This window comes from Talpa occidentalis, unplaced genomic scaffold (assembly GCF_014898055.3).
Source record: "Talpa occidentalis isolate TD23 unplaced genomic scaffold, MPIMG_talOcc4v2.1 talOcc4.4, whole genome shotgun sequence".
NCBI classification, from domain to species: Eukaryota; Metazoa; Chordata; class Mammalia; order Eulipotyphla; family Talpidae; genus Talpa; species Talpa occidentalis.
In genome coordinates this window covers 96383875-96403166 of record NW_023604295.1, presented here as the reverse complement: position 1 = coordinate 96403166, position 19292 = coordinate 96383875, and the positions used below count along the sequence as shown (strand labels likewise).

Below are 19292 nucleotides of genomic sequence, written 5' to 3'. Positions count from 1 at the left end.
TCAGGAGGCTGAAGGATGCTGCTCTACCCCTTGTCACTGCCAGATTATACTTGAGCACACCAGCCCTGATATTTTTTAAACATATAATTAAGACTCTATGTGCTTTGATTGCTAGATCTGAAAAGTGCTGGTCCTGTCATCAGATGACTAGGTTTGAGAATAATTTTGTAGAATAATTGCGAGTGTTGTCAGATCTTCTCTAGTTGTGGGCTGTCGCTGCCTCGTTCCCAACAGAACTCTCTGTTCAGACCCCTTGCTCCTGCCCTGACTGGGTCTCCTGGAGGAGATTCCTGATTGGTTTTACCCAGTCAATGTAGTCCACGCCCCGCCAGTGCCTGGTTTGGTGTTGGCACATGTCACAGTTCTGGCAGTTGGGCATTAGAGTCTGCTGGAAGGTTTCTGGAAAAGGTCTCCTTGCTCTTGAGTAGATGTGAGCAGGATTGTCCCTTCTGCCTCTACATATTGTCAGGGTGACTGTAATACCTGGGAGTATGGCCTCCAACTTGTCATCCTTAGGGAAGCCCATCCTAGAAACAGGACAGACATGGAGGATGGCAGGGAGCCCAAGATAGAAACATTTTGGCTTCCCAGTGATTCCTTTGACTTGCTGAGTTACCTCACTAAACTTGGAGCAGCTGTTCCTAACACTAGGATTTGTTACATAAGAGTATTTATGAGTCCCAGATCCCTTTGCATTAGCTAGGGCTTTCTGTTAACTGCAACCAAGCTGTAGGGTAAGGAAAAATGTCAGGCTTTTCTGCCCTTCCGCCATCAGGATAGATGATGGATCCTTGCAGTCCTGAATGCTTGCCTGATGGCGGGCACCTGGAATAGGGTGTGGGCATAGGTAGATGGGATTCACCTGGGCTAAGACTGGGCTTTTTAAGGGCGTCATCTCGGGGACACCAGCAGAAGCCAAAAGAGAAGCCGAGAGAGAAGTAAGAGAAGCAGAAGCTGAGAGAAGGCCGGAGAGCCCAGTTAGAGTGAAGACCTGCTGGGGGCTGGGAGGCCCCAGCACCCTTGCCTGCTGTGTACCGGGTAAATCCCAATAAAAGACCTGCAAAAACCACTGAGAAGTCTGACTCCTCCTTTACCCGGTCTGCTGGATCATAGAAAACCTGCTCAGTGTTCCTTCCTGCCCCTTACAATTGGCATAGTTGGCAGGATGATCCTTGCAGACGAGTATGGAGCCCTCCGAAGACCTGGAGGGACTAAGGAATAACAGACTGTTTGCCTGTGACAACACTGGAGGCATCATGGCGGCACAGGAGATGGACAAGGTCCAGGAGCTACAGGACAAGACCTGGCATGAAGGAGTTGCCCGAAAGGACCAGACAACGACCCCTGAGGCAGCAAGAATCATCGGCGAAGAGGACCATGATTCGGAGCTCGCCAGTGCTGATTCAGGGAGAGGCCAACGAACTTGGCCTAATGGACTTGGACTGTCAATCCCGCCAGAAGGCGGAGGACCTTGACAGGTTATGTTTTTTTTTTTTTGAGAATCTGGGGGTGGCCAGTGGGCCTTGATGGCCAAAAGCAGCCTGTGGATGCCCAGCAGCCAGGCAGAGGAGAAAAGCCAACTGAGAAGGCAAAGGCTGGTGCTGATGCTAAGTTTGGGAAGGCTTGAGCGGCTGTTAAGCAGCCTAAGTATACTGAAGACCTGTGAGTCTCGTAAAATCACCTGTGGGTGATGCCCTGCACGTTGTCGAGTGAGGGTGAGGAGCTGAGGAACCCATCCTTGGGGGACGGGTGGGGAACGTGGCTTGGGGTGGAGCCCAAGCTGAAGACGGGACCCAAGAGAGGCCGCATGTAGAGTTTGGATCCCCGACCCATGTGCTTGTGCAATGGGTTGGCCTGAGTGCAGGGGTCTACGTGTTGCATTGGTGGCTATGACAGCCGAGTGTTGGAGTGATCGTAGACAGAAACCCTGAGGGTTGGGCGATTACCCCCAAAGAGTAGAGAATCCCCAATCCAGGAGTGAGTGCATCCTGGGGGTGGATGCTGTGTGTGGCTTGTAGCTGAGACTACAGTCAGAGAAGGTCAGGAAGTCTGACGGCTCCTGGCGTGTTACAGTAGATGCCATGAGTGATTCCCCTCCCTCATATGAGCAGTGCCTTCGGCAGCAGATTTGGTGGCTCATCTGCTGGTACCAATAATTGTCTTTTGCCTCTAGGTTGGGGCCCTGCCTGGACTTATTTGTGTTCTGTTGTATTTTGTTATATTGTGATGTATTTGCTTTTGTGGGCCATGGCTGCATTGTTTATGCTTGCTAAGAAAATTGTGTGTGTGTGTGTATATATATATATATATATACACTGTATGGCAGAAACCCTGAGGGGGTGGACTGTAGGGTAAGGAAAAATGTCAGGCTTTTCTGCCCTCCTGCCATCAGGATAGATGATGGGTCCTTGCGGTCCTGAATGCATGCCTGATGGCGGGCACCTGGAGTAGGGTGTGGGCATAGGTAGATGGGATTCACCTGGGCTTTTTAAGGGCGGCATCACGGGGACACCAGCAGAAGCCAAAAGAGAAGCCGAGAGAGAAGTAAGAGAAGCAGAAGCTGAGAGAAGGCTGGAGAGGCCAGTTAGAGTGAAGATCTGCTGGGGGCTGGGAGGCCTGCCAGCCCCTCAGCCCCCCAGCACCCTTGCCTGCTGTCTACCGGGTAAATCCCAATAAAATACCTGCAAAAACCACTGAGGAGTCTGACTCCTCCTTTACCCGGTCTGCTGGATCATAGAAAACCTGCCCCTTACACAAGCGTTCTTCATAGATACAAAGGTTTCTATGACCGAATATCCTTTATGTCCTTTCTATGAGTTGACGTTCAGGCTGGAGGGTGATAAGATTTCTCTGCTTGATGCAATCCATCATGAGTGTGTGTGTGCCCACTCATCACGCCCTACAGAGGGGCCCCATGAAAAGAATCCATGTTCTTTAGTGCTAATGGCAAGTTCTAGTTAGGATATTGGTTGACTGCTTTAATGGAAGTGAAATAACAATGGCTTTAAAAGGTTATGAGATTGATTTTTCTCTCCCCAAACCATCTGAGCTGGTTGGCAGTCAAGGAGATGAGTGGCCTGCCTTGGGTTGTCCACACAGATATCTCCATGTGCATCGAGAAAGCTACTCACACCCCAGCAGTGTTTCAGAGCCCAGGAAGGGGGGATAGAAAGAAATTCAGAGTAGAGTGGGGCAAGTGCTCCCTTTTGACACAGAATTGTACTTATTTCCAGTCACAGCTCATTGGCCAGAATTTGATCACCTGACACCAACCACTTGCAAGGGGATCTGAGAAGCACTATTTCTAGCTGGGTGGCCTTATATCCAGCTAAAAGCTAGAGGATTCTGTTAGTCAGAAGGAGGAGAGAATGGACAATGGGGGACAGTTAGAAGATTCTGTAACATTGGGTGTGCTGCAGTATGGAGAAAGACATGATAAGGGCAGAGTGCTGAAAGCCAGTCTCTGATTGTGAAACAGGGGTTTGAGCCCCAAGAGCCAAGCTCCCCAAACCACCTGAAGCTTTGTGCCAGTTCCAACTTGTGCTGGTCTGTCTTCCAGTCAAACAAGGTACTTGAACCAGGTGGTATGTAAAACCTCTTCAGACTGATTTTCTCTGACACAGTCTGGCAGGTATTCTACTTCAGGGTAGAGGCAGAAACAAGGTAGAAACGATGGGTACCTGAGTAGGAGTGGTGGGTATTAAAATCATAAGGGAAGTTACTGTAGGCATTTGTAGAGAGCTCATTAGGAGCCAGGTACTGTATCCTTAACAGTGATTAACCCCATCAGCCCTTACACAGCCTCTGCTCTGGACCCTGGGTTTGTTCTCATTTCATAGACAGGGAAGGTGAGGCACAGTAAGGGTTAGCGAAGGGCCCTATACCTAGCCAACAGGTCCCTGAGCCCTTGCGTTTAACTGTGAGTTATGGGAAGGACTGGGTAGGATTTGTTGGATATGGCCAGATCATCATGAGCCTTGAAAACAGAGCAGGAGAGCTTTGGGCTCGATGCCACCGGCATCCAGTGCCAGCTTCTCCGTCTGCAGCATTAATTGGCCCCCTGCTGGCTACCCCATACTCAAAGTGACTGTTGTCACCCCTGTGTCATCTGAGCATGATGTTGTTGTGGTTACATCACCCTTTGCTACTCTGGGGTAGAAAACAGACTTTTTTCAGGAGGAGAGTGCCTGGGTAAGAGAGGATTCCTGGGAGGGCCAGTCATAGGGCAAAGGGAAGACTGGTCCAGGGCTGGCATCATGCACGGCTGTGCCCCTTTAAAGTATTGCCCCTCCTGAGTGGGTCAGGACCTGCTTCTGCCCTGTACTTCCAAAGGGTCCTGGTGCTTTTCACTAAGAGCACCCTGGTCTTAGAAAATGAGAGCCAGACCATGGAGTGGGCCTGTGCCTCAAGCTGCAATTGTTTGGTGGCATGGCTCCTGGGATCAAACCTCTTTGCTCCCACCTGGGAGTCAGTGACTTCGTGCCCAGAAGGGATGTTAGGGAGCGGGTGGGAATCCTTGTGTATGTTGTCTGGTCCCTTTGGTGGTGGACTACTTGGGGTCCGTGGGTAAACTGGCCTGCATTGGGAGTCAGTGACCTGACAAGGGTGCCCTCACCCTGACCTTGTGGGGCCTCTGGGCAGTTAGCTTTCTCAGCTGCTGCAGAATCTACTACATGTGCAACAGAAACTGTGCAGCTGTTGGGTGGTTCTGGTACCAACCCACATCCCTTCTCTGGCTCCTTCTACTTTCCCCTAACAGGCAAGATAGTCTTCCTTAGTGCTATTTCTTTGGTTCATTCTGTTTTCCTAAATTGTAATTACAAATGCACCAGCTCCAATGAATTTTAGGGTTGAGCTCTGGCTGAGCCTCTGCCAGGAAACCTAACCCTTCCTCTCAGGGCCTGGATCTTGCTTCCTCACGATGGCACTGGTTTCATGTGACCTAACAGTCTGATTACTCATCGCTCCACTGACCAAACTGGGGCTGCTTTTTCTTTTAACTCCTTAAAACTGAAAAAATTTTTTGACTCAAAATACCCAAAAGCAGAAGTATCATGTGTCCTCAGCCACCCATCATCCAGCTTCTGCCATTGTCACCATTTTGCCAATCTTGCTTCATTAATTCCCCCTCAACCTCCCTCCACCTAAACTTCCCTGCCCCTCAGGATATTTTATTTTATTTTATATTTTTTATATGTATTTTTACATCATATTTATACAATGTTTACTTCCCCCCACCCCTTCAGGTATAGTCCCCATAGAATTTCCTTCACGGATGCACCCGTGCACCATCACCTCAGTCCCCTGAGCCTCCCTCCCTCCCTCTGATCCTTCTCCCGCCTCCTCCCTTGCAGGATGTCTCTGGTTTATAATTGTCTCTTTGTTTTTGTTTTGTTTTGTTGTGTTTTGTACTGTTATTTTTTTCCCCTGATGTCTTATTTGGTTCCCCTGTATTCCTCCTATAAGTGAAACCATCCAATATTTTTCTTTTTCCTCCTGACTTACTTCACTGAGCATAATTCCTTCCAGCTCCATCCACGTTGCTGCAAATGGCATGAGTTTATCTTTTTTGATTGCTGAATAGTATTCCATTGTGTTATATATACCACATCTTCTTAATCAAGTCATCTATTTTTGGGCATTTGGGTTGTTCCCAGGTTTTACCTGTTATGAATAGTGCTGCAGTAAACATAAGGGTACAGGTATTCTTTTGAATCAATGTTTTTGTGTCCTTTGGGTGGATCTCTAGGGAGTTGCTGGGTCATATGGTAGCTCCTCAGGATATTTTAAAGCAAATTCTAGGTCTCTTATCATTTCTCTAATAAATACTTTAATACATTTCAGCTGTGAGTTTCAAGTTTTAAATTGGCAGAAACTATCTCCTGTGTTCTGTGTCCTCAGCATTTTGAATGGCACCCAAATGGGTGGCATATTGGAAATAAGTTGTATTGAGCCAACTGACTGAATGAATGAATTGGTTTCAATTTTTAGAACCAAGCCTGCAAATTAGCTGAGATCCCTGGAATGTGAATAACTTCTGGAGACCGCAGCCACCATGGTGCCCATAGTGCTGCTAGGGTTTCCAGGAAGTTCTGGAATTTGTCTGTCATTCATCAGACTGTAAGGCTGGTGTATTCTTAGCCAAGTATCTTTGATTTTGCAATTAAGCTCCACATTGAGGTGACCTTGGAGATTCTATTAAGATGTAGTTTTTACCTTTGCTTCGTATATATTTAGTTCACAATTATAGACTTGAGGATTTTTGTAAATTATAATATTGTATTTATTTAAGCCAAAATGATTAGGACCCAACAAATTAAAATGTAAACTACATCTAAAACATTTTCCTTAATGCCATCTTCCTATTTCTAGTAATGATATTTTAACTACACAGGTGAGAGGTAATTGAATGTGCATTTTTCTTTCAAGCAGTTGTAGCCACGTTTAAAATCCTAAATCCTATGGATCCTCAAGGAGATCCTGAGACCAGGGTCACTAGACATGGCATTTTAAGCTCTTAGAAAGTAAAAAAATCAGTCAGGGCCTGGGCTTTGGAAATCTCTGGTGATAACATAGTACCTTGAAAAATGCCTGAACCACATTTTTTCCTCTTAAATTCAGAAGTGATGTTTTACCATAATATGAGAACTGCCTATTAGTACTTTTTTCAAAATTATATTCTAAAGTATTTTCTTTCACCATTTAAATCTGTCATAAATTTGAATTAAGTTGGCTGAGTTTTCTGTTTATTTTTTTTGCTGTCTCACTAGGAATTCAGAGTAATACTATTTCTGGATTTAAGATATTTTTACCATGTGGGTTTAGCACAGAGGACTAAACTGGTAACTGTTCTAAGTTCAGTTTGGAACATAAAACAGTTGTTTCCACTGAATTATTTACATAAATTGGATTTGGTCATAATGCCATATGGAGCCTCTTGTCCATAGAAGGTGATGGAACTTGAGAGATGTGTGGGATTAAGAGCCGCGGGAGCCACACTGCAGTAGGTGAGAATAGCACAAGGCCTCACCTGCTGATGTGGGGGTGACACTTCCCAGGGACTTGACTTTCTGGACTGCGAGTGATTCGGCTATGGAGTTTCCATTGTGAGCCCACAGTTCTGACTGTCACTTGGGGTGTCTGGGGAGTTGCAGTAGACCCCATGGAACCCCTGTGGAAGAAATATGGAGGAAAGTGGCCAGAAGGAATCCAAGAATTGCCTCATTTCTAGCGTGACTGTGCAAGCCCCTTCCCTAGGGTTCAAAAAACAGGGAGAGGGCTCTGGAGAGCAGAGGGAGCCCGCTGGCTGGTGTGCTCCTCTTAGGGTAGGGTCCAGCAGAAGCTGAGACAGATGTTCCAGGCTGGAAAACCTGCAGTGAGGCAGGGACTCTGCAGCTGAGTCAGCCCCAAGCAAGGCTCACGCGGTCAAGGAGCCAGGAGCGGGGCCTGCAGAAGTGGCTGGTGGGGGTGGGACCGGGATTTGGAAAAAGAACCACCAGTGGGGCATGAACAACAGCTCAGGAAAAGGGTAGATCTTTGTTTCCATGATGGTGAGGGATTGTGTGAGTTCCTTAGAGCCCAGCAGGCCAACACAGCTTACCGGCTCCGGGCCAGGTATTCTGCGTGTTGTATTCGCTCGTCATTGCCTCCTGCTCCTTCATACTCTCAGCCCCAATCTTATTTAAAGGTCGGGATTCTGAGACTCAGAGAAGTAGAACCAGTCAGGAGGTCACACAGGAAATAAGTGGCAGAGCAGGGAACTGTCACAGACCTGCCTGTCTCCGGGGCCTCTTCCTTTCTACCACATCAGGGCTCCTGTCAGCCTCTCCCAATAAAAAAGTGACCCCAGTGAAGAATTGGACAGCACACGTGCACACACAGTGGGGTCCTATGTTCAGCTGCAAACACAAGGACCTGCAAATCTATGTGAATTTTTTGGATTTTCTCATTTTTATTTCCCCATTTAAAAAATTAAGACTAAAGCATGACCACCAGCATCTCCAACTTTTCTAGGGAACTAAGCTCCAGAAGTTGGTGCATGTTTATCCTGGGGCTTGGTGTGTTCCCCTACCTTGCCTGCCCCCCTTCTTCAGGGTGGTGATCACACCAGGTTGGTTCCTAGCACAAGTGACGATAATGAGACACCGTTATGTGGCATTTGGCCTTTGGATACTGCCAAAGGAGAGTCAGAAGAGGGAAGGTGCAGAAACCCCTAGACTATCAAGGGGAAAGATGGGCGTTCCCACACCCAGGCCTGTGTCCACCAATGAAGAGCCACCGATAGGCCACAATATCACTAACCAGGGAGCTAAAAGCAGTAAGGCAGTCACGTGATCCCAGCCATCTGGTTAACCCAGCAGATCCTCAGCATTTTAAATTTAGAACTAAATTTATCCCCTTTCCCAAAAAGTACTGACTATATTGAGGAATGCAGGCAAGATGGAGCTTTCTGTGTGGTGCTTGCAGATGAGGATATGGGGCGCCTGACCCTGGCTTTGAATTCCTGATAAAGAGGCAAGGCATTTCTGCTTTATTAGATTGGTTAACTTTTGCTTTGTATAAAACTCCCGAAGCTTAGTGACTTCAAACAGCAAACACGATGCTTGTGATCGGCTGGCCATGTGGATTTTTAGTCTGGGCTGGCTCTTGTTTTCCATCTGCTGGTGGCCTCGCGAAACTGGATGCTCTAGGACCACCTTGCTCCCTGGTTTGCCGATTGGCAGGTTGAAGAGACCTCAGCCAGGACCGTTTTCCTCGGCACCTCGCAGTCTCTCACCCTCCAGCTGCTAGCCTGAGAGTCCAGGCAGTAGTGTCACCGTTCACCAGTAGCAAAGCAGGATAAGCCTTGTGCATTAGTACCTCCCACGCCCTGCTTGCTGCTCACTGCTCTCATCCCATTTGCCCCACAGCAAGTTTAGAGTCAGTGTGGAAGGCACCTGCATGGTCTTGGATCCTGAAAGGTGTGAACACTCAACAAATCCTATAAACCTGAGCTTTAGCTCAGCAAGTAGTGACTGTTTCCTCCTCATACCCACCTGACGCCAACTCTGAGCTATACTGTGTTTCACCCTGCATGCAAAGGCAGTTTTCAGTAAAACCACACGCAGCCAGCTTAGCAGTTCTGGTGCCTAGCCTCACCTGCCAGCAAGTGTGGTAGAAAATCCACTGAGAGGGTAGAGGCAGGAAGTGGTTGCAGGACCAGAACTGACCCAGCACAGGAAGAAAGACCTCATATACCCAAAACACAGAGCAACCAAGAGTTAGGTCTGGATTCTGACATGCCGAAGTGAGAGACCTCACCAGGCTCAGAAAATGGGGGTGACTGATTCCTCTGGGCCAGCAAGGTTGCTCCCCAGACCCAGGTTAGAGGGAGCACTGAGCCCTACCCACAGGGGGAGAGATGTGTACCAGAGCACGTGAATGGTCAGTCCTCATGTGGCTGAAGGAGCCAACAGAGAGGTTAAGAAACCATTCCTGTTTCCCAGGAGGAGGGAAGCAGCAGCAAAGTGAACTGGTAGAAGATGAGTAGGTAACAAAACCAGTTAAAACCATTTTCTTTTGAATGTTTGCAGTACCCTGGGAGTTATACTTAACCTTTAATTTAGTCCTCAGGCAAGCAGTCCCAATTTTCAGATGAGGAAACTGAATCCAGAGACGTTAAATAAATTGCTGTCACTGAGCTCATTGTCCTACCCAGGCCTGCCAGACCCTATCATGCTGTGCCCCCTTCTCTGTCCCATGCTACTGCCATGGTCCACAGCAAAAATCAGAAGCCTCCTGCCCCTAGAACTCTGAAAGACCCCAGAGGCCCACTCCTAGCCCGGGACACTGGAATGTTTGTGTCAAGGAAAAGGAGAGACTAACAGAGGGTGTGGAAGGCATGAAGCTCAGCACATTCACTTTGGGAGGCCAGGGATACCCCAAAGGAGACATTTGCCCTGAACCCTCTCCCCATTCTGTGGCCTGACCTCCATCCATATCCTCCACTCACTTTCCCCCATTTGGAGGACCTTATAAGAAGGTCATTGGTAGAATAAGTCCATTCAAAGGGGTTCGGAAACCCCCAGGCTATTTAGCCAGCAGCTGCCGGCCATCTCTGAGTATCTGAGAAGCTGGAACTTGTCCAGAGTTTACTTACTCTGTGTTGATCCAAAGGTTGCAGCTAGAATGGATGTGCAGACATGGGGGAGACTCTAACCCACACAAAAACTGAGAGGCACAGAAGTCCATTTTGTGTCTTGTCACTCTCACTCACTGTGTACCTTGAGTTTGGGTCTTTCTGCACATTAGAAACACACACAGCTGCCCTACAGAGTGTAAATGAGGTGACGGCAAGGGGCCCAGGTGGAGACTGGCTCAGCCTTTGTTCATGAATGAAACCTAAGGGAACTGATGGTTTTGAGCAGTTAGATGGTCCTGCTTCCTGGAGTGACAGCAAAAGTTGGAGGCTACCTGGGGAGGCTGCTGAGGGGCTCCTGTCCTGGGTGTGAGGGTATACTGTTCACATGGGTTATGTCTAGAAGACACTGTGGCCAGTTTGCAGGTGAATATTGTCACCTTCCATGTTCATCCCTCGGGAGTGCAGCCAGGTAACAGAGTCTGGCCAGGGCAGAGGACAAAGAGATGGTGACTTGGATTTGAATTAGATAGCTTTCTTTTAGGGGGCTTTCCTGTTGAATCATCAGAGCTTTGGTAAGGGCATCCCCTAAGGTCAAAGGTACCAGACAGCAGGTTATTGTGACTCCCAGGGGCCCCAGGCAAGGAATTTATTAGGCTGAAGCAGGGGCCCAGGGCCACCCAGGAATGACATATTATGTGTGGGATTGTCCTGGTGCTGCAGGGTTTAAAGTCTCAGCTCTGTCAAGCTATTGCCAGCCACTGTGGCATGAGTTCGATCCCTAGCCAGGGAGCTGACCCACATGGCAGAGCAGACCTCTTCTGTCTTGCCCGCTGCTCCCCTCAGCAGTGTTTTTCAGTAGATCTGCCTGTTCTGCTCCCCAAGAGTGGTGAATCCTCTCACCCCTGCACCACTGGTCTAGACCCCAGTTGTATGCATAATTAAATATGTGGGATTGTGTTTGTCAGCATCAAGCACTCACCCTTTGTTGCCTCGGGAGGGAACATTTGCAGTGCCCACAAAACAGCCCATGTTCTATCTTGCACTACCACCTTAGCCACCTTGGGGGTCAGGGCAGTCGGTCTAGTGCCAACATGCACAGGGAGGTTTACTGTTGGTTCTAGCAGATGGGTAAAGAGAGTCCAGGAGCCCTCGGTGGATTTTTCAGGCTTTAATGCTCTCAGGGAACCAGGCACACAGGGACCCCAGGCAGGGATGCTGGCATACAATGAGGCAGGCACAGGCTGGGCACGGGGTATCTGAGAGGCAGGCAGGCAACCAAGCCCCCCAGGCCCCCACAAATCTTTCTTGGCCTCTCTCTGGCATTCTCTTTGGTGTTCTCAGTCTTGAGTCACCTCATGTCTCACCTCAGAGTGGTCCTCCCTGCCATCGTTGCCCCATCTCACAGTGACGCTGCTCTTTTATCCATCACCTCTAGGCCCAGGTGGGAGCATCCATACATGTGCATGCCCCGTGCTTGCTGGGCCCAGGTGTCCATTATTGGATGCCCATGAGCACCTTGGCATAGCAAAGGTTGGGCATAGCAAAACCTGACCACTCCATTTACCCTACATGCGCCATCCTCTTCACCAAGCACGAGCTACCTTTCAGGGTGTACGTGTCCTTTCAAACCCCTCTGGTGGAGGCTTTGGTGAGTTTGAATTTTGGAAACTAAAAACATTTATTTGGGGTGCCTAACAGGTTGACTCCTGGGCAGGACCAGTGAAGGTGGTGTGTTGTCTTAGCCAGAAATGCCAGAGCTTTGTAAGACTAGCGAGTCCCTCTGCCCTGTGCAGGAAGGGTGTGTCCCCAGAAGAGCCCCACATCCTCTTGGGACACTAGGCCTGGGCCCTGGTTGGGAGCAGCCAGGAAAGGGGCAGGAGCAGTGCTTGTGTAAAGGGTGGAACTGAAACCTGTTTGTTAACAGAGCAAACAGGTGGCTTGAAGTACAGGTTCAATCATATGGTACAAGTACATTTTTGTCCATCTTCTAACAAATGTTCTCTTTTTTGGTAGACAGACTGACAGATCCCTTAAAGTAATGACTTCAAAATTCCCTTCTAGGGCCCATTGGGGGAGGGACAGGGGGCTGGACCCCAGGATTCTGCCTCCTGTTTCATTTCCTGCAGATGTATCTCTTTAAAAACCACCTTTGTGGGGCCTCCCCTGTGGTGCAGCGGTTGAGCGCTGGGTTGCAAAGCTGCCTGGCAGCCCCTGCAGCGCTGGTTCGATCCCTGGCTGCTCCCTGGCCACTGGAGGAGGGTCCCACATGGTGTGCAGACCTCTCCTGCCGCCCGCTGCTCCCCTCAGCAGTGTACTTCGGTCCTTCTGCCTGCTCTGCTCCCCGCTCTGGCTCTGGTGAATTCTCTCACCCTCCCGCGCTTCTGACTGTATCCAGTGCTTGTATAAATAAATAAATAAATAAATCTTAAAAAATAAAATAAAATAAAATACAACATAAAAAAGAATATTATATTTAAAAAAAAAAACAAACACCTTTGTGGAGATATAGCCCACACACCACACAGTACACCCAAAGTGTTAGTAAATTCACAGAGTTGTGCAACTCTCACCACAGCTTTTTTCTGCTTTTGTCTGTGGAGGTTCTGTAGGAGATATGTTTAAAGGAGGAAAAGATAATGCCACAAAAATAAGGTTTGAAATGACTCCTGTCACCTTGCTGCAGTTGAAGAACCTGTTCTGCAGACGGTGCTCGTTTTCAATGTTTCTTTCAAACCACAATGAGAATCAGGAAATAAGCTTGATTTCTAAGTCTGATGGAGCAAAATCGACAGCAACTGTTTACTTTTTTCACAGAAGGGTCACTAAGGACTTATTCAGCATTTTTTTAAAAGTCCTTTTGCACCTATTTAACATGGCTAGAGGAGATTAGAACTGGTGGAGCAGGAAGACCCCTGGATGTGGCTGAAATAGGCAAATGACCAGGATGGGGGTGGGGGATGGTCTATAATCAGCAGCTGGGGCTACTTAGAGAGGAAATAAATGCTTGGCATCCCTGCCACCCCCCTGAGGCTTTCCTGCAGGACTTGTTGCAGTAACTGACAGTGAAAATCAAAGAAGACCAGAGTCATTTTAGCAAAATGTGCATCAAAAAAAGTCGAAGAGCTAGAAGTTGTGTACCAGAATGGGTGAGCTTTTGCTGTTCCATGAAAAGCTCATTGAAAAAAGCTCATTGAAAAGCTCATTGGCGCACTATAAGTGCTCAGTGAACTTTCTTTGTTAATTTTCCCCTTTGGAAAGATCGTGTCTATAAAGCGTCTCATTCCCTGTCGATGTCTGATTACTGAAGCTTTGAGAACTGGCTTATGTATATGAATTTGCAGGAAGCATTCTTTACTGGGCTTATGGGGGGGAGGGTGCAAAGATTAACCATAGAGTGTGCTATTGTCCCACTAGTATTCACCTTCTTTGCAGGAGGACTGGGCTAATTGGATTATTTTCAGTTGACAAATTTGGTTTTCTACCTCTCAACATATATTTATTGCCTCTGCTTTATTCACAGGATGAGTTCCCAGCTTGAGGTGAAACCATGAAGAGCAAATAGAACAAATAAGAATGCTTTTCCGCAATCGCTTCTTGCTGCTGCTGGCCCTGGCTGCACTGCTGGCCTTCCTGAGCCTCAGCCTGCAGTTCTGTGAGTGTCCCATGCTCCTCACTCCGAAATAGAGAGCCCTTTGGGGAGGAAGCAGAGCCTTTGTGAAATGAACACTGAGGTTGAAAACAACCCAGCCCTTTAGTATTGGTGCTAATGGTGGGTAGGTATGAGCAGGAACCTTGAACCTGTGAGTGTTGTTTTCGGTGCTTTTTTTTTTTTTTGGTCTTGAGGAACAGGAGCACTCACTAGGCCTTGTGACCTATTTTTGGCTTCTGCATGGATTCCTGAACTATTTGGTAATTTCCAGATTCTGGACACACAGAGTAGCAACTTGTCTTCTCCTCTGGCTGCACCCCACAGAGGCCTGGGTGTCCACTTTAAGCACAATGGGCCGTGGGGCCGCAGTTGTTAGGGAACTAGGTTACTGGTGCCAAACTCAACTCTCCGGGCCGCGGGACTGTGCGTGGCATGTCCCATTGGTCAGGCAAGAGCTTGGCTAATGAAACCAGTCAGTGGGCCTTACCACCCTTCGCTTGCCCTTCTCTGGGAACCTGTGCTCAGGCTGGACCCCAAGTCTATGCACCTCTCTACTCCAAGAGCAGATATCCTCAAACACAGAGCTGATCCAACACCTCCTTGGCAGCAACCCTTCAGTGGTGGTTTTCGGTCTTCTGGGAGGCCCCTTACCCTCCTGTGGCCCCTCTCGCAACTTCTATTCTATTTCATAGCTTTGCCAAGTTGCTTGACATTCTTCTCTGCATGTGCCAGTCTCTTTAGGGTTGTTCTATCAGCCTTCTCAGCTTGGAGTGCTCTCCTCCTCACCTCCATCCACATAGTTCACTCAGCCCTCTTCTCCGGGAGCCTTCCATGAACCCCCCCAACTGTGTCTGGTGCTTCTTTGGTGTACATCCAGGATGCCCTGAGCCTGTTCCCCTTCTTGCACTAACCATGCAGTATCATGATCTTCACTTCTTTTGTCCTTTCCTTCTGCAAGACAGTCTGCTCCTCGGAACCAGGGACCATGTCTCGTTTCCCTCTGTACCCCAAGTACCAGCACTGCCAACCATATAGTAGGTGTTTTGTGAATGATTGTCACATGAATGAGTGGGACTGCACTTGCTCTGAAAAGCAGGCTGGCTGGAGTTCCCTTTCCTTCCTGGGAACATGCCTGTATCATGTGGGAACTGTGTTTGCAGTCACCTGCCTCCTTTCAATCTAACCACCTCGCCCTCGTGAATGGGAGACAAAAGGTTGGCACCCATCACCACCAGGAATGGCTCTGTAAGGAGGTGGTGTTTCTGTTGCTATTTGAATGATGGATAGAAGAGCAGGTGGTGCAGGAATGAGCTGTTCTGAGTGCATGGAGCACCGTGGGGCAGTCTTGGCATTTGGAACAAGTGGTTTGAAGAAAAGAGATGCTGAAAAGTTTCCTGACCCACCTGTGTTTTGTGACATATCCCCATGCACACAGCTGGTACACATGCCAGTCTCTTTCTCATGTAAAGAGAATGAAAGATACTTATTAGATCCTTCCAGAATAGTAAAAGAGTCCAAGAGAAGGTGAGCATAAGAAATTCCAAGATACTCCAGATGGTTAATGAACTGTTAAATATGAATCCTTTCCAAAAAATGTGCTAGGACTCTCAGTAGTTTGTTTATAACTTCATTAAAAAATTTTTCCACCCTCTGGTTGGAAAGGCAGGATGTTACAATCAAACTTGAATTTTATTCTGAGAAGCTGACAAGTTCTGAGACATGAATGTGGGTTACTTGTGTTTGCTGCGTTTCTCTTGCATGAGGTGGTTTCCATGTCCCTGAATTGGCCTGTGTACTTTGCTTATATAACTCTTCTGAAAGTACCTTCTGTTTTAGGAGAGCCAATTTTCAGCCATACTTTTTAAGGAAAATTTTGCTGTTTAAATGAGCCTGCCTGGGTCTGTGCTCTTTATTCTTGGATTGTTGCAGTCCGGGAAGGTATTAAGATATGGACGTTCTTGCTACTCTTCTGCTTCTAGGTAAACTGTAACTCTGGCACCTACCTATGTCTCTGAATATGAAATTTAATTGTTTTTATTTGCTTTATTGACTGCTAATCATTATGGAATAAGAAATTGCACTAGCTCATAATACAGAGGGGTATTAAATAATACTTACGTTTTCACCCTTATCCCAAAATGTAAGGACTCTTTTTTCCATTTCTTTTGACTAATTTTTGAATACCGAATTAGCTCGTATAATTCCTGTAGGTGATATATTTGAATTTATCAAATATGACTTGGTTGTTTCTTCATGCTTTAAGTAAGCAAGGCAGTTTTGTTTTTGGAAATAATTGCATTTTGTTTTGTCTTGTTGGTAGTTTTCATTTTCTGATGTTTCAAATATGAGAAAGTTATGACGCAGGTTAAAATTTAAAAATTTGATTGTTTAAATAAACATTCCTTCTTCTTGAATTAGAAAGTGTATATGTGAGCCCACATATATTCGTTACCTACTTTTTTGTGTTGGGTAATTTTCAATACAGTGGGGGCTAAAGTGGTAGGGAAAGAATCCAAATAAGATAAAGGTGCAGTTTATAGTTTTTCAAAATATGTTCATTTTAAAATATGTTAATGACTTGTTCTGTGCTAACAGCTGTTAATGAAAATCATTTACTTTGTATTTTCAAGTCCTTGATGGCTTTTAGTCTGGAAATAGGAACATTCTGAATTTCTGATGTTCAGATTGTGGGAGAGAACAAGTAAGGCATAAATATCTTTAGTTGTTCTAGTTAAAACACATGCAAGTAGAAAAATGGCTTCTCATAATGAGGGACTCTTTTTGGGCAGCAAGAAAAGACGGTCAGATGTGAACACTTGTGAAGGAATAGTTATGTTTCTGCTCATTTGTAATCGTCCATTTTCCTGCATCACTCCAACCTTAATGCTTTTTTAATGCTCATTTACTGCTGGCCTTTCCCACGTGGCAGTGTACAGAAACCCACAGCCTCTGAAGTAGCTACCTTGGGTTTGAATCCTGTTCTTAGCAGCCTCGTGCTAGGCAGGTTTCACTTCCAAGAGCCTCTGTTTCCTCTTCTGTAAAATGGAGTTAACGGTTGCTGCTCTTTGATGTTGGTGTGAGAGAGGAGATCTTGTGTGAGAACCTTGCATTCCAGGCAGTAGTCATGGTTCTCAGAATATTAAATATGGACCTACCATGTGACCCAACAGTTCCACTCCGAGGTGGAGTGGAACTACCACCGTATCTCCACTATTTACCTGAAGAATATAAAATCACTAATTTGAAGGATATATGCACTCCTGTGATCTTGCAGCAACATTTACAATAGCCAAACTATGAAAATAACCTAACTGCTCTAAAACAAATGAGTGGATCAGGAAAAAGTGGTGTATATATACACCATAGAATACTATAGCTAGGAAAAAGGTAAACTCTTGCCATTTGTGACCACATGGATGGAGCTGGATATTACGTAAGTGAAATAAATCAGAAGGAGAAAGACAGATACCAGATAGTCTCACTTGTATATGTGGAAGATAGAGAAATCAAACGAAGGGTCAAACAGAGCCAAACGCAAATTTTTAAAACCATAGTAAAGCCACATTGCCATGTGCCATCCTCAGAAACCAGGACTCTTGTGCCTCAGAGGCTGCCAGGGCTACTGTTACTCCAGTTGTCAGGGAAAGCCTTTGAGATAGCATATGTTTCAGTTGTTTTTGATCAGTTCATTGGCATGACTGGGGACAGCCTAACCTGGGCACATGTCATCCATAGCTTGGTGTCACTTCTTGGGTGGGACTCCAGTTGACCAGAGCATGTCAGAGGGAAGTGTCCAAGATGGACTGAAAGTTCAGATCCTTGGTGGAAGGGGGAGGGAAACCTGGAGAAGCGAAAGCCAGGGTTGTCTTTGATGTCTGAAGTAACTCTGTGCAGGACTCAGACCAGTGCTGTGTGTCGCACTTGGTGGTGGAGACATGTGCCAGTTAAGTATAAGTCTGAACTTTCTACATGTCAGTGTTGCAGAGGTGGAATGGGTGGTATGCAAACTGGGGTGCATTTCTCTATAAAGAGTAGAACATGAGTCATTTAACCTGATTCTGTTTAACGTCTCTTCAGACCCCAAAGCTTTATGAATGTTATCTATCTTTGTGGATCCAGTGCCAGGAGTATGCACAGCTTTGCCCTTCAGTAAATGTTTTCAGGTTCCCTCCATTGCACCCCGGACTGGGAGTTATCCCTCAAGGGCCTCCAGGAGCTCGCTATACATTGGAGGAGAGTGATGAGCAGACACTCGCACAGCATGCAAGATGCCAGGGCAGGAGAGGGGTGGCAGCAATGGCTGCAGGGAGGTGGGCGAGAATGGACTGGAGCCAGAGTGCCTAGGTCAGTCCTTGTCTTGCCACTTATCAGCTGTGTGAACTCAAACAAGTTGTTGACATTCTCCAAGCCACCTTTCCTCATCTATAAAATGTGAATAATGAGGGTGCCTATTTCATAAGGTTGGTAATGGATTAAGTGAGCTAATATTTACAAAACACCTAGAATTACTATTGTTAATGAAACTGAATTAGAGATAATTTTTGGGAAGATGATAGGGGAGCTAGAGGACAGGAGCTAATCCGGCCTGGGAGGTTGGAGAAGACTCCAGCAGAGGTGTCATCAAGCTTCATCCTTGAGGCATGAGTAGGTGTTGACCAAGAAGGAAGTTGGAAAGGGCATTCCTGGTGGAGGAAGGCAGGTGTGCAAAGACAGAGGGAGAGAGGGGGCTGGATTAGTCACCCTGTGTGTAGCTGTGACATTGGACTGAGGTCAGGGCCACTTCCATCACCATATTTTATCGAAGGCTTGGGAGCCATTAGTCAGGGAAGACACCCTCAGATTTATATCTTAGAAAGACCACAATTCCGGACAATGTCTCCCAGAGTGTGGCCTTTCAGCATCAGCATCTTGATCCGAGTGTCCCAGAAAGCTTGTTAAAAACACTTGTTCCAAAAGCAAAAAGAGAGTGCTTTTTTTTTTTTTTTTTTTTTTTGGCCCTTCCTATAGAGTCCAAATCTTGGGAGTGAAAAGTAGAAATTTGCATGTTTAGCAAGGTCCCTGCTTGAATCTAATGTGCACAGAATCTGAAAACTACCTACTCAGAGGCTGGTGGGAGGATGAAGCCTGGAGGCAACTTGGCCATTTTATTCATCCAATAAAGGACTGAGGGTGGTGCTGATGACCCTGAAAGGAAGAAGCAAAGCCAAGCAGCCTGGGGTGATGCTGTGGGGCTGCGTAGAAGGTGGTGGGGAAGAGGGGGCAGGGTGGTAAGAGAATAGGGGAAGATTCCACTGACACATAGGAATCTGGCTATGGATTTCAGAGGCTGATTCATTCATTCACATAAACATCCCATTTCCATCTGGGTCAGCGTGCCCAAGGCTGAAGGACATGCATGCTCTGGACTGGAAAGTGACCCATATGGGGTGGATGGCTCAGTAGCTCTGGATAAGGAGATCCAGGGAGAGTGCTCAGAGCAAGACGAAAAGCAGGGCAAGGCCCAGACCACTGGACATGATGGGG

General features: G+C 47.0%; 1 protein-coding gene across 13 annotated transcripts in view; it reads left to right on the top strand.

Annotated features, from left to right (window-relative positions):
* The window catches only part of PXYLP1 (2-phosphoxylose phosphatase 1), a 114236-nt gene that overhangs the window by 47566 nt on the left and 47378 nt on the right, over positions 1-19292 (top strand). For all 13 annotated transcript variants that reach the window (XR_008553949.1, XR_008553945.1, XR_008553942.1 and 10 more), the window contains one exon: positions 13641-13772. Coding sequence is in view for 1 of the 13 variants with exons in the window: in XM_037525873.2 (XP_037381770.1) it covers positions 13694-13772 (79 nt within the window). In the remaining 12 variants the exon portion in view is untranslated. The remainder of the gene's footprint in view (positions 1-13640; positions 13773-19292) is intronic.